This window comes from Eschrichtius robustus, chromosome 16 (assembly GCF_028021215.1).
Source record: "Eschrichtius robustus isolate mEscRob2 chromosome 16, mEscRob2.pri, whole genome shotgun sequence".
Lineage (NCBI taxonomy): Eukaryota > Metazoa > Chordata > Mammalia > Artiodactyla > Eschrichtiidae > Eschrichtius > Eschrichtius robustus.
Genome location: NC_090839.1, coordinates 76788800 through 76803383, shown reverse-complemented (window position 1 = coordinate 76803383; position 14584 = coordinate 76788800). Strand labels below are relative to the sequence as shown.

General features: G+C 51.7%; 1 protein-coding gene and 1 long non-coding RNA gene across 3 annotated transcripts; one reads left to right on the top strand and one right to left on the bottom strand.

The window, feature by feature from the left end:
• Positions 1 to 6176: 6176 nt before the first annotated feature.
• On the bottom strand, positions 6177 to 10043 carry CDIPT (CDP-diacylglycerol--inositol 3-phosphatidyltransferase). Its single transcript, XM_068523850.1, has 6 exons — positions 9576 to 10043; positions 9342 to 9476; positions 8443 to 8596; positions 7920 to 8001; positions 7258 to 7339; positions 6177 to 7138 (listed from the first exon to the last, which is right to left on the bottom strand). The coding sequence occupies exons 1-6, from the start codon at positions 9616 to 9618 to the stop codon at positions 6993 to 6995; spliced, it is 642 nt and encodes a 213-aa protein (XP_068379951.1). The 5' UTR covers positions 9619 to 10043; the 3' UTR covers positions 6177 to 6992.
• A 285-nt stretch (positions 10044 to 10328) lies between these two features.
• On the top strand, positions 10329 to 12985 carry LOC137749672 (uncharacterized). 2 transcript variants are annotated; one of them, XR_011070250.1, is made up of 3 exons: positions 10329 to 10355; positions 11066 to 11159; positions 12656 to 12985. It is a non-coding gene; the product is annotated as an uncharacterized lncRNA (long non-coding RNA). The 2 variants fall into 2 exon arrangements; XR_011070249.1 differs by lacking the exon at positions 10329 to 10355 and adding an exon at positions 10456 to 10619.
• Positions 12986 to 14584: the final 1599 nt, after the last annotated feature.

Genomic DNA, 14584 nt, shown 5'->3' with positions numbered 1-14584 from the left:
CTGGGAGTTCTGGAGTCTTAACCCTCTGGCTGTGGGTGTAGCCATCCTGGCTTCCCCACCTCCAGCACTTGGGAGGCTTTCTCTGGCGCCACCTGCTGGTTGAATCACACACCTGCACATGGCGTCTGTGCATGCGTCCCTTCTCAGATGGGGGTGTCAGATCTGAGAGGAAGTTACTGCACCAGGGCCATAGGAACTGGAGCACCTCCCTGGGCTTCTGATTTGGGCTCTTCGGAGCATTGAGGAAGGGGTGCCCCCTTCTCACCCTCCCCCATGACTAGTGAGGAGCCCTTATTTGGGGGACGGATCCAGGTACAATCAGTCTGGGCACACAAATGGAGGCTGCAAGGTGCACCAGCCCTCCCACCCAGGTACAGCTGTAGGTGCCAGGCCTGCCTGGTCTCTGCTGAGGAAGCAAAAAGATCTCGGAGTAGAGAGAGAAGCTTGGGTGTACTGGCTGTGCAACGAGAATGCAACCTGCCTGATCTTTTCCTCATCTGTGAAATGGGCCAGCAGTTCCCCTCCTGAGCAGGGCTGAAGCTTTTTTAGGGTCTTATTCCTTTTCCCCCACTGGGCCCTGGCCCCATGAGCTCTTGTCTCCTTCCAGCTCAAGTTGCATTGGTGACCAGTAGCTCCACTCAAGTCTGAGCTGGTTGGGGCCGGGGGCTGTCTTTAGCCCATAGCACTTGGTGGTGCCATCTCAGTGTGGACAGAATAGGCAAGCGAGTCAGCTCATCCACCCCTGCTTCCTACAAATCCCCTACATCTTCCCTTAGGAGAGGTAACTGATTTAAAGCTCTTCATCTGGTACCTGGCATGTGCTAAGTGCTGTGTTAGCACTGTTTATAGCCAAGGGCCTCGGGGGATAAGTGACAGCAGGTAAGGTTGCCCATGGAGGGTAAGTTCCTTCCTGTCTCGGCCACGGCTCCCGTGGCCATCCTTTGACATTGTCATTACTGATAACCACAGCACCTCTGAAATCAACTCCTGCCACCTCATCCTTGCCTTCCAACAACCATTCCTCCGACTCCAGGCTTCAGTGACCTTGTTCTCAACCACTTTCTCAACGTTGAACCCCACACCCCTTTCGTTTCAATCTTGCCCAGCTTAGATTCTGTTGTCTGTTGTGTAATTCACTCATTCTCAGTCAAAACCTCCCTCAGAAAAGGGAACCCTCCTACACTGTTGGTGGGAATGTAAGTTGGTGCAGCCACTATGGAAAACAGTTTGGAGGTTCCTCAGAAACTAAAAACAGAATTAACCTATGATCTAGCAATCCCACTCCTGGGCATATATCCAGACAAAACTATAATTCAAAAAGCTACATGCGCCCCTATGTCCCTAGCAGCACTATGCACAATAGTCAAGACATGGAAGCAACCTGAATGTCCATCGACAGATGATTGGATAAAAAGGTGTGGTACATATATACAATGGAATACTACTCAGCTATAAAAAAGAATGAAATAATGCCATTTACAGCAACATGGATGCAACTAGAGATTATAAGTGAAGTCAGTAAGAGAGAAATACCATACAATATCACTTATATGTGGAATCTAAAATATGACACAAATGAACCTATGAAACAAACAGACTCATGGACACAGAACAGACTTGTGGTTGCCAAGGGGGAGGGGGTTGGGGGAGGGATGGTGTGTGAGGTTGGGGGTAGCAGATGTAAGCTATTATATACAGAATGGATAAACAAGGTCCTATTGTATAGCACAGAGAACTATATTCAATATTCAATATCCTATGATAAACCATAATGAAGAATTAAAAAAAAGAATGCATATATATGTATAACTGTATAACTTTGCTGTACAGCAGAAATTAACATCATACTGATTCAGAGCTGCCTGTGAAGCACAAGCCACAGAGGAGGACTCTCAGCTGCAGGGAACAGCAGCGCAGCTCTGGGGGCCACGGAAGAAGTGCAGAAACCAGACTTCACGGACTACACAATTTTGCCTAGATCTGCCCCTACATGGAGCAGCCAGGAATAATTTCAAGACCACATAAGGGCTGAGTTTTGAGTGGTGGCAGATCCCCGCTGACATCCCACTGAGGATGTTTGATTGTCCCCCTGTATTCCAAACCAGATTGTTTCTGGATGGCAATCTCCTTTCTCTCACCCTGGGGTGGCCAGAGGGGAAGCTGGATTAGAGGTAGGTGGGCAATAGGGTAAAGGTTTAAAAACTTACGTTCCATGACTGATTGCCTAAGATTATGTATGAGGAGTGATCATAAGTAATGAGAGCTAAAAAAATAAAAATAAAAATGAATCAACTATACTTCAATAAAAAAAAAACCCTCCCTCACTCCTCGCCTCTCCCCCACCCAACGATGCTCAGTGGAAAAAGCCCCATCCCGACTTGAACCAGCTACTGCCCCCTCCACCGGCCCTGACCAGCTGCGTGTTCCTGGAGGAAGAACACCCCACCTACTGACTGGTCTCATTTGAAACTCACGGCAACAAATCTCGGGAGACCTAACGGCCTCTGACTCTGCTTGTCTAGCTTGCGTGAGATCCCCTTCAGAACAGCTGTTCACACCCTCTCCCCTCTCCACCTCCCACACCCCTGCCCACTTTCTCTCACCTCTTCCGTCCCCAACTCCTTTCTCTCCTGCACCGTCTGTTTCTCCCTCTCCTGGATCGGGGTCACCCGTATATAAACATGCTCTGCTCCCTCCCATGGAGAACCAACTCTCTCAGCCCTACATTCCCTCCAGCTGCCATATGTCCTCCTTCACGGCCAAAGTCTTCAGTTTCCATTCCTCAAGTCTCATTATCTCCTCAAACCACTCCAATTAGCTTCTGTCTCCACCCCTTGCTTCATGGAAATGGCTCTGTTTGGCATCACCAGTGATGTCCTTGTTGCTAAACACAGCAGTTAGGTCCTCTCGTTCAGCCTCTCCCATCATTCAGCACAGTTGGTCACCCCTCTTCCACCCCAGGCTCCCATGACCTGGCCTGCTGCACTTTTCTTTCCACCTCCCTGGCTGTGTCTCAGTTCCCTTGGCCAGCTCTACTTTCTCTGCTCAGCCGCTAAATATGAGTCACTCTGAGCCTTGTTTTTTTTTTTTTGGCCATGCCGTGCGGCTTGTGAGATCTTAGTTCCTTGACCAGGGATTGAACTCAGGCCCTCAGCAGTGAAAGCGTGGAGTCCTAACCACTGCCAGGGAATTCCCAGAGCCTTGTTCTCTTACTCAGCTACATTCTTGGCCAGTCTTATGGCTTTAGATTCAAAAATCCGTTTCTTCATCCCTGATCTCACCCCTGGGCTCTAAGCTCATTTCCAATTGATGACTTGATGTCTCCACATAGATCTCCAATGGCCATTGGGCTTGGCCACATATATGACCTATTCAGGCCAATGAAATCTAAGAGGGAGTGACATCACCATCCTTTTTCCTTGTCCATGTTAACCAGCAATATTCAAATATTGGCCTGGGTCCCAGAGAAAAATGTCCAAGCAGAGCCACAGTTGACCTGCAATAGACATGCAGCAGGAGGGAGAAATGTTTGCTGTATTAAGTAACAGATTTGGTGCGGGGGTGGAGGGGGGGTGTTACCACAGCATAATCTAGCCTATCCTGACTACATGTACCTCATAAAGTTGTGAAATCCAATAAGGTAATAGAAGCTTTTTGCATGAAGACAGGTTTTCACTGTCTCCCCAGCACTTATTGTATAGTGGGGGATACAAGATATACCTCTGTGGTTGGAAAACAGGACTTGCTGGAAATATAGTGGAGTTCCAGCTCACACCAGAGCCCAATTCTCAGTCAGTCCCTTGGTACCAAATTTATCCTTGAAGTTCCCTTAAATTGCCCATTAAATACAGAATGGTGTGATCTGTGATGAAGATCAACATAGCCTGTTTTCCTCCAGCACTGGAGCAAATGGCTTTTCTTTGGTTGAATACCAAATAAATTAATTGATTTCTTGAAGTACGCCTTGTATAAGAAAAATTTGTCTTTAAACAGCAAAACCACACTCTATATGGTAAGACGCTGCCTACCAAATCTATCTGCTCTTCCTCCTAGTCCCACAACTAATCTCTTTCCCAACCTCCCCTGCATGTAGATGTGGCCACGTGACTGAGTTGCAGCCAGTGGAATGGGAGTGGCAGTAGCACGTGCCAATTCCCTGCCTTCCCATAAACCAGCCTGGTGCAGTCCTCCAGGTGCACCTCTGCCTGCATGAGATGAAGGCAAGCAGGGTGCTCTTGGAAGCTGTGTGTTGAAAATCACAGAACTATAAGTCGGGAGGAGCCTGAGTCCCTGAATCTCTGCTTCAGGAGCTCCCAGTCAGGAGCTCCTGATTAGGCCTTAACATGAGTTAAAAATAACCTATCTTGGGACTTCCCTGGTGGCACAGTGGTTAAGAATCCGCCTGGCAATGCAGGGGACATGGGTTTGAGCCCTGGTCCCGGAAGATCCCATATGCCGCGGAGCAACTAAGCCCGTGCACCACAACTACTGAACCTGCGCTCTAGAGCCTGCGAGCCGCAACTACTGAGCCTGCGTGCCACAACTACTGAAGCCCACGCACCTAGAGCCCGTGCTCCACAACAAGAGAAGCCACTGCAATGAGAAGCCCACACACCACAACGAAGAGTAGCCCCCGCTCCCTGCAACTAGAGAAAAGCCCGTGCGCAGTAAAATAAACTAAAAAAAAAAAAACCACGTATATTCCTTGAGGAGGAACCATGACCCAGCCCCAAGGCTGCACAATTGTCTCTTGACATCTCCTCCCTTGTTTCCGCATTCCCTCCCTTCTCTGATTAGCAACTGTTTGAACCTGCCCTTTGGAACTCAGGGGTCACGGAGGCTGAATGAAGCCTATTTCCTACAAACAAGAAACAGGAGACACGAAAAGGATTTGTACCTGGGAGCTCCACAGGGTCCTGCTGGGTTTCATTAGCGGACCAGAAAATATACTAAATGAATTTTAAAATACAGAATACGTGTAGACGTGAAGAATTTATTTAGACACAGAAGCAGTGAGTAGCAGTGGTTGCCTCTGGGGAGAACTGGGAGCTTAAAATGGCAGAAGACTTCGTCATCCTTTCGTAATGTGTGCAATTTACTATTTTTACATGTGAATAATTTACCTATTATTTTGAAAGATTCCTTCAGCGCCTCCATGTGGCCCTCAGGGTGAAGTCCAAAAGCCCTCCTGGGTTCCTCAGACTGCCGCTGGCTTCCACCCCACCTCTCATCAGCTCTCCAGCCACCAACCCCCAGTGCTCGGTGTTCCAGCACATCAATCGGCTTCCATTTGGCAACTGCTCAGGGCGCTCTCTGGCCTCCCGGCTCCCTCAGCTGAGAATCAATCCTCTCCTCTGCATTAACCCTTCCCGCCCAGTTTTCTACTTAAGACACCCAAAGCACTACAGCACATTCTAACCCTATCCCCCAACAAGCACCTCCCTAACTGCATCATCTCCTTCCTGGCTATCCTGTGGCCTCCTTTCCACTGAATCCCCTGGGCCTAGAGCAGTTGAGGCTCAGTACACATCTTTTTTCTTTGGCAGTGGCACACGGCTTGTGGGATTTTAGTTCCCTGGCTAGGGATCAAACCTGGGCCCCCTGCAGTGGAAGCGTGGAGCCCTAACCAATGGACTGCCAGGGAAGTCCCTCAATATACATCTGATAAATTTCAGCCCTCTCGGACATGAAGCCCTCTTGGCTAAACTATTACAAGGATAAAATAAGTAATATCTGCAAAGAAACTCCAGCACAGGGTCTGGCATATGGTAGGCTCAATGCAGCCTTAAAAAGAAAGCTGGTGCCAGACAGCTTTCTGCTCAGATAGTAGGGATAGCTGGCAGGGACAGATGCCCGGAACAATGTCTCCTATGATAAGTTCCCAAAAAAATGTTTAAGAGGGAACAGTGATTCTCAGTGTAACTGGGAAGAAGAATCAATCAGCTGGAGTTTATTAAAACTTCAGACTTCTGGGCCCATCCCTAGAATTTCCGACTCTGAAGGTCTGGCACAGGGTCCAAGAAGCTGAATTTTCAAGAAATATCCCACAGGTGGTCTAAGGACCACACTCTGAGAAACCAACCGATCTATTCGTATTTAAGCCGCTATGATATGCCAGGTCAAGGTTAATCTTCTTTGTAGGGATAGAGAAAGAAGAAGAAGACTCTGTGCCCTCGTTGAGTTTACACTTTAGTGAGGGCAGTAAATATCAGGTACACAAGTAAGGGTAGACAGCCAGTGACAGTGTTGTAAGGAAAATAAAGCAGGTGGGCAGGGGACGTGCAATGCGCTTGGGTGGCAGGGAGGGGACCTCTCTGAGGTCACTGAGGAATGGCAGGAAGGAGCCGGCCAGTAAACTGATGCGGGCGAAGCATCCAGATGGATCATCATCTTCCCCCAAGCTCCCCTCAACCCAGGCCCTGGCCCAAGACCATCTCAAAGGAAACCAGGTCCAGAAAAGTGAGGCTCCCGCCTTTATAATCAAGGCTTTCGGAGCCAGGACAGAGATTGCAGTGGGGATCTCGACAGCACCTTCTCTCCGGGCCATGGTACCCACAGGCTTCCTCTATCTAGCCGGGGGCAGAGGTCTGAACCCCTGCCTTTTGGGAAATCTGGCCCCTACCCCACCTCCCTTACTCAAGTGTCCCTAAGGTCTCAGCCAAGCCAGATCCCAGGGCTGAGCCAGCAGGTGTGACTATGCCCGATCCTCAGACAGCTCTCCTGGGGCCCCGGGAGCACTGCCCGTGTGGGTGGGGCCTCCTGAGCATCCTTCCTGATTTGAAGTCCAGGTCCCTGGAGATCACAGGGGTGGGACTGGTCCCCAGGATGACGGAGAACATGACATCACCAAAGAGGCTGGTCCCCCTTCCCAGCAGGTTGGACGACACATTGGGAAGACGTGAGCCTGGGACCTCCTAGGAGGGACAGGGGTGCCGCGTGGCACAGTGAGACTCCCAGGGCAGGTGGGCAGCCAGGGGCTGGAGGTTCCAGGGTCACTTCTTCTTGGCACGATCTGCTGCGTCCAGGGCAGCCATGTTGCGGGCGGCTGTGATCAGGTGGATGACACTGATGAGGGACTTGAGCAAGGCGACAGGGGCTGTGATCCAGAGGCCCATTCGGAAAAGACCTACAGAGCCAACTGTGGGAAGGGAGCAAGGGCGATACAGAGAAAACAGGACGCGGGTGAGGGAGGGACCTTCGTCTCCCCGGGCAGGCCCGACCCCCTCCCATCCTCCTGCCCAGCCCCTCATCTCCTACCTGAAGGTCCCTCGGAGAAACTGAACAGGTAGAGGAGGCAGTAGAAGAGCTCATTTCCAGCACACAGGGTAAACAGAGCGGGCTGCACAGACAGCAAAAAGGCTGCTTAAGCAAGAGGGTCGGGTAGTGCCCCCAATCCCCCAACTAAGGGCCGGGGGGCCAGGAACTGTACTGGGGAAAGAGGGGTGCAGGGTGATACGGGTAGGATGTGGGTGGGCATAGGGGGAACAGGGCAGATCAGGGAACCTGCCCAAGGCCCTTCACCCTCCCCTTGCGCACGGAGCTGTGGGCAGCAGTCACCACAAGGGTACGTACCAACAGGAAGATATTTTTACCCGGCTGCCCCCTTGAAGCCCTGGGCCTTACCTGGAGGTGTTACACCCTCAAGCCCACCCAGGGTAAAGACTACACTCCTTCTCACGGCCTAAGGCCTTTTGAGAGCTGGTTCTGCACACCTCTCTGGCTTCTTCCTCCCTCCCCCTCCCCTCAAGCCACTCAGTTCCTTCTCCCTGGGTGCACCTGGGCCTCAGGCCCACTTGCTTTCTCCAGCAATTCTCGGGCTCAGCCCAGGAGCCCTTCCCACCAATCCTACCCTGGGCCCAGGGCTCAGCCCAGGACTTGCCCGTAAGCTAAGTGAATAGGGAGGGGCAGCAAATGCTCACTCTGGAGGTGTAGTAGATGCGAAGCACTCGATTTCCAGACAGGTCAATCATCTTGTGACTTTCACTGCCTCGGACCACAGAACTTGGGGAGAAAGTAGGCGGAATCCATGAGCTTTCATTACTACGAATGCCCACCTAATCCACATTTCAACCCACACAAAGTAGGTACTGGGATTGCCTCTGTCGAACAGAGGAGGGACTGGGGCACAGCTGAGGACCACTGTCTTGCCCGAAGTCGCACTACCTAGCTGGGTAGCTGGGGGAAGAATCAGGATTCAAAAGCCCCATGCCCCTTCCCAAGGGAGGTTAACTCTTTGGAATCCTCAGAAGAGTTTTAGGGATTACTTAATCCAACTGTAAAACAGGACTGACGCTAATTCAGAGAAGATTTGCCTAGGGTCCTTAAACAAAGCAGAGCTAAAAAGGAGACCTCCCAAGAAGCCTGAAGACACCTCCCATGTGGTCTCACCCCTCCCCACTGTAGTGTCTTCTTCAACCGGTCAACACCCCCAGAATCACAGACCTGTGGAGGTGCAGCCAGTGGCTGGCAACATCCAAGCTCATGCTGAGCTGGAAAAGAAGGGTGGCGCGAGGGTACAGCAGGGCCAGGTTGACCAGCAGACACATTGTGGAGCACCGGTCTGTCAGCATGTCCAGCATGGCCCCAAATCGGGTTCCTGAAAAATGGCAACTATTAGGTGGAAAGGGGCTGTACGGGGGCAATGGATCTGTGACAGAGGCCACATTTAGTGTATCACTCTGACGCAGAGTCTAAGAGAGAAAAGGCCCACAATCCACTGCCTGGGGAGGAAAGCAGACTGCTATCGTTGGAGTATGAAGGTCAAAGGGCAAGGGTCACCGTGCCATAAAACAAGGAAGCATGGCAGTGTAGAGAAAACAGTGTAGAAGGGAGTGAGAAAGCGAGCTCTACAACTCATCAATCCCAGAACCAAGGATCCAGGTCTCAAGACAAGGAGACTTGAAGTCTTAGGGAAGTCTTAGAGGTGGGTCTGAAGAACAGGTTAAAAAAATTAATCATCTCTCCAGAAACCATCCCCCGTCCCTCTCCATCCTCCCTCTAAACATGCTTTCTGGAATCCTTATGGCTTATGCCTGGCATATAGTAGATGCCCCCAAAACACCTGTTGAATGGATTTTTATTCAGAGAGGCCTCCAGCACTTGCACTGCCATGCCCGGTCTTGGTATCCCACACCCCTCGATATCAATGAGTTCTTCTCCACAGCGAGCTTAAATCCCTTCTGCTACAAAATCAGGCCATTCTATTCTGCTTTCTACAGAGATGGGAATGACAGAGCCCTCTGATTTCCGAGTACCTGCCCACCCCGAGGTCCTGAGGAAGCAGGAAAAGGGGGCAGAGGGTTGTTGGGTCTCAAGGCTGGCTGAGAAAAGGTGTCTGTCACCTTGATTAAGGGCTCGAGCAGCGTGTCCATCGAAAGCGTCCAGAAGTCCGCTGAGCAGGTAGAAGGAGGAGGCCGTGAGAGGGCAGCAGGGCATGAAGTACAAAGAAATGATGGCGAAGACAATCCGGGCATAACCTTGGGATTGAGACGGCGTGGGGAGACAGGGCAGGATCAGGGAGCCTGCCCAAGGTCCCTAGCCCTCCCGTTCGGCCCGGAGCCGCGGGTAGCACTCACCGATGAGGTTAGGCACAAACAGGAAGATATTTTCGCCTGGCATCGCGGAGGTCCCCTGGCCGCCCTGGGCCTTATCTGGAGGTGCCAGCTCGCTCCCAGCCCCGGCGCAAGGCTCACCCTCCAGCCCGGCTCATCAGCCGCGCCCACAGCGCGCAGGTCCCCGCTCCCCAAGCCGGGTCCCAGATGTTAAAGCTCTTTGCCTGCCGTAGCATGGGCCGACCCAGCTGTGCGCGGGGCACAGGGGGCGCGCACACCCAGCCCTTCCTCTGGGCAGACGCTGGCCTCCGCCTGCCCCGCCGGCGCTCCTGCCTCCAGCTGCGGCCCCTGCTGCTCCAGCTGTGCTTAGCTTCCGGAACCTACTCTTCAGCGTTCGCCCTTGCAAAATTGGAGAAAGGAAGAAGTGGCTTAAGAAATGGCTGCGTCCCCTTTAAGACCTGCCCGCTTCCTTTTCCTTTTCTTCCCTCCGCCCCTTTCCATCGGTTCGTACCAAAGTACAGAGGGAGGAGAGGGGGCAAAGAACCATCAACGCTGAGCAAAGGAAGAAACTTAAAAGGAGAGGTCAAAGGAGAAGGAGGCCTAGGTAAATGTCTTTACTTTCCTTTCTGCGGAGGCTATGACTCCTGAAGACAAAGATAAAGAAAAAAGATCCCGCCCTCCCGATTCTTTGCACCCCCGAGAGGCCAGGTTATTTGGCACAGCCCACACTTTTTCTTCCCCGCCCCCTCTCTCTGCCCCCATTTGCTCTCGCAGGCTCCAGGCAAAGAGATGACAGCCAGAGAGGTTGGAGGGCGGCCTCGGGCGGGGTTGCTTCTCGCGTGCCCCTAGTGGTGGGAGGGTTAGGTGCCAGTCTCCACCCTACGTGATCTTCCCAAGTTCCTCAAGGCCACGGGCGCGGGGGTCACTGCCCCCAAGGAGGGACCTAGAGGGGGTGGAGGAGAGGCCGGAGGAGCAAATGCGACAAGCTGGGAAAATGCCCACCCCGCTTTGGTTCTAGAATCCCTACTCTCCTGGCAACGGGGCTGCTGAACCTCCGCAGACGCCAAGGTTTTTATAGCAATGGGTAGCGGCGCTGCTCCAGGTCCCCTCTTTCCAACCTTCCTCCCCAGCTCCCAAATCCCCCGGCCCATAAAAGGGCTCCTTAGACCTCCCCGTCTCCCCTCCTGACGAGTAACCCAAGATTTCGACCCATCTGCCAGGTCGGGGGCGGCAAGTGGGCTGCCTTGTCTTGGGAAGCGTCTTGGGTGGGAAGAAGGGAAGAGAGGCCCCCTGCTGGGCGAAGTGAGGGGGGCGGGAGGCGGGTGTTGTGGGAGTCCCACCTCCTCCCTCCCCCAGGGAGATTTAAGGCAACGATTTCTTTTCTTTTTTTTTTTTTCCTTTTTTTCAGAGAGAGAACTGACACAGTTCTCCAAGGCCGCGGGGAATGGTGGTGTGTTGGGTTTGGGAGAAGTGGGCTGGTTTCGCAGCATAACCTGGGCTTCCACTGTCCCCAGGGGGATGGCATCCAGTGCTACCAGGAATGTGGAGAAAAAGGGCAGCGGGCAATCCCAAGCTACAACCTCTGCAGCCTCCTTGGGTGGAGGTCCGGTGAGCATTGGAGAGGAGTTCTTGGGGTGGGGGTGAAGTGAAGTGGAGAGCTCCTAGGCTTAGGGCACTGAGACCGCCAGCCTGGAAACTCTAGCCTCAACCCTGAGCCCAGAGCCCCCAGCACTAGGCCCCTGAGGTCCCCAAAGGCTGCCCTCCACTTCCAGGACCTTCCAGGCTAAATTGCAAGGCCCAGCCGTCCGATACCAGACTCCTTAGACCCAGAGCCCCCAGCCTGGGAGCCTCCAGACCCAGGACTCCCATGTAGGAACTCCCAGGCTGAGCCCCTCTGACTTTCCCTTTTCCAGAAGGTTTCCCATTCTGAGGAATTCCTGACACAGATCAGCACAGAACTCACTGACGAGGCCTTGTTTGTCGCTGCCTACCGCATGAATCCTATGCCCATCAAGGAAAACCAGACACAAGACCAAGGGACTCAGATATCCAAACACGGTGAACCCCATGCCAGGACCCTTGTGTCCAGAGACCCTCCAATACCCCTAGTTCCAGCCCCTGCTGCCACTCATGCCAGCCTTCTCATTCTTCCTGGGGCATGGCAGGCACGCTCCTGCCTTTGGACAGATTATGTGTGAGGGGCCCCTGGGAACTCCAGGTGGAAATGCTCTGTAGACAGTTGGAAATATGGCTTCAGAACTCAGTGGCGAGGTCTGGGCTGGTGATAGAGATCTGATATAGGAGGAAGTTGGCAGTTGAAGGGTGTGCAGTTGCCCTGGTGGGGGGTGGGGTGGGGGGATGGGGGGTTGTGCAGAGTGAGAAAGATGAGGGGCGCTGAGGATGGAGCCTTGGAGAACCTCTCCAAGTAAGGGGTTGGCAGAGGAGGAGAGAGGGGTTCATGAAGAAGGTAGAGAAGGAACTGACAGCAATGTTTATTTTATTTTTTTAAAATGACTTTTTAAAATTAATTAATTAATTTATTTATTTATCTTTGGCTGTGTTGGGTCTTCGTTGCTGCGCGCGGGCTTTCTCTAGTTGCGGCGAGCAGGGGCTACTCTTCCTTGCGGTGTGCGGACTTCTCATTGCGGTGGCTTCTCTTGTTGCAGAGCACGGGCTCTAGGTGCACGGGCTTCAGTAGTTGTGGCACGCGGGCTCAGTAGTTGCAGCTCGCAGGCTCTAGAGCGCAGGTTCAGTAGTTGTGGCGCACGGGCTTAGTTGCTCCGCGGCATGTGGGATCTTCCCGGACCAGGCCTTGAACCCGTGTCCCCTGCATTGGCAGGCGGATTCTTAACCACTGCGCCACCGGGGAAGTCTCAGCAAATGTTTATTGAGTGTCTGTTATGAATAGGGAATGATGGGTAGATTTGTGGATGGATGGATGGATGGAAGAGAATGGTGGGTGGATGGATAGATGGATAGGTGGGGAATGGTGGATGGATAAATAGATGGATGGGGGATAGGGGTTGGATGGATAGGTGAAGGATGGAAAGATAAAAAGACATGAACCTTGAATCTAAAGTCGAAAGACTCTTATTCTTTTCTAGGGAGCTCTGCGTAGCAGCTTGACATCTGGAGGGTGATCCCAACTCTGGTGCTGCTCTTGGCCTCTCGTGCCCTTGCCCCGCTCTGTTCCTCTAGAACATGCATCAAAGCTCCTCTTTCACAACTCATTCAACAGTTCGGTTTTGGGGCGATTCCTGGTCATGAGCAACATCACCCCTGAAGCCTCCAAAGGGTTCTGGAACCATCACACACCTCTCCACCCTCAGCTAGCAAGGACGCCACCAGAAATCAAAAACTTTAATAAAGTGACAGAGATCCTTCCCTCCTCCCAGGCTGGGCAGTGCTCTCTGTGGGGTGATGTGGGAGGCGTGCCCCTCCTCCTTTTTGCCAGATATGTGGGCATATTATTTTATTTATTTCCTATTCCTTTTTTTTTTTTAATCATCTTTACTGGAGTATAATTGTTTTACAATGTTCCTATTCCTTTTTTTTTTTTTTTTTAAACATCTATTGGAGTATAATTGCTTTACAATGGTGTGTTAGTTTCTTGGGCATATTATTGGAATGGCTGTTTTTTCTTTTTGAGTGATTTTTCTTTTTTAAATTTTTTTTTTTCTCGCAGCACCATGTGGCATGTGGGATCTTACTTCCCAGACCAAGGATCAAACCGGCACCCCCTGCAGTGGAAACGCGGAGTCTTAACCACTGGACCACCAGGGAATTCCCCTGGAATGCCTTTTTTTTTTTTTTTTAATAAATTTACTTATTTATTTATTTATTTATTTATGGCTGCGTTGGGTCTTAATTGCTGTGCGCTGGCTTTCTCTAGTTGTGGAGAGCGGGGGCTACTCTTCGTTGTGGTGTGCAGGCTTCGCATTGCGGTGGCTTCTCTTGTTGTGGAGCATGGGCTGTAGGCGCACAGGCTTCAGTAGTTGTGGCTCGCGAGATTCAGTAGTTGTGGCTCGCGGGCTCTAGAGCACAGGCTCAGTAGTTGTAGCGCACGGGCTTATTGCTCCACGGCATGTGGGATCTTCCTGGACCAAGGCTCGAACCCGTGTCCCCTGCATTGGCAGGTGGATTCTTAACCACTGTGCCACCAGGGAAGCCCCTGGAATGGCTTTAATTCAGGCAGATATCAACCTATTATCCATCAACCTGCTGGAGGAGATGAGTTCATGGGTCCAGATCCAGCCTCCCAGCCAAACTCCAGCACCTTAAGGTGCCTGTGACATCTTAGAGGGTCCACCTTTGCTTCTGAGGAGCCACCCTGGCCACCAGTGTCAGTGTTGAGGTCTCCCCTCCACGTTTTGGAGCCGCATGGCTATGGAACACATCATGCCTGTTACTAACCAGAAGGCAGTGCAGTAGGCTTTGTGACGTTTGCATTTAAATCCCAGTCTGGCCACTTATTGGAGCCTCCTAAGGAAGTCAGTTCACATCTCCCAGCCTCTGTTTCCTTATCTGAAAAATGGGAATAATTGTCCCTGTCTCACAAGGGCCTTGTGAGAGTTAAAAGCATAATGCATACAAAGTGCTCATCACAATGCCTGGCACAGAGTAAATGCCAAAAAAACTTAGGCTATTATCAAGGTCAGTTTGCCTCGTGTTCTAAAATCCAATCCTCTTTTGAGTGTCCTAAAAATGTTTCATTATATTTAATTAAAAATTTTTAATTAAGGAAAATTCAGTTGATTTGGAGAAAGACTTTAAGACAAACAGGCTGAGGCTTCCCTGGTGGCACAGTGGTTAAGAATCCACCTGCCAATGCAGGGGAAACGGGTTCGAGCCCTGGTCCAGGAAGATCCCACATGCAGTGGAGCAACTAAGCCCATGCGCCACAACTACTGAGCCTGCGCTCTAGAGCCCTCGAGCCACAACTACTGAGTCCACGTGCCAGAATTACTGAAGCCCACGCTCCTAGAGCCCATGCTCTGCAACAAGAGAAGCCACTGCAATGAGAGGCCCAAGCA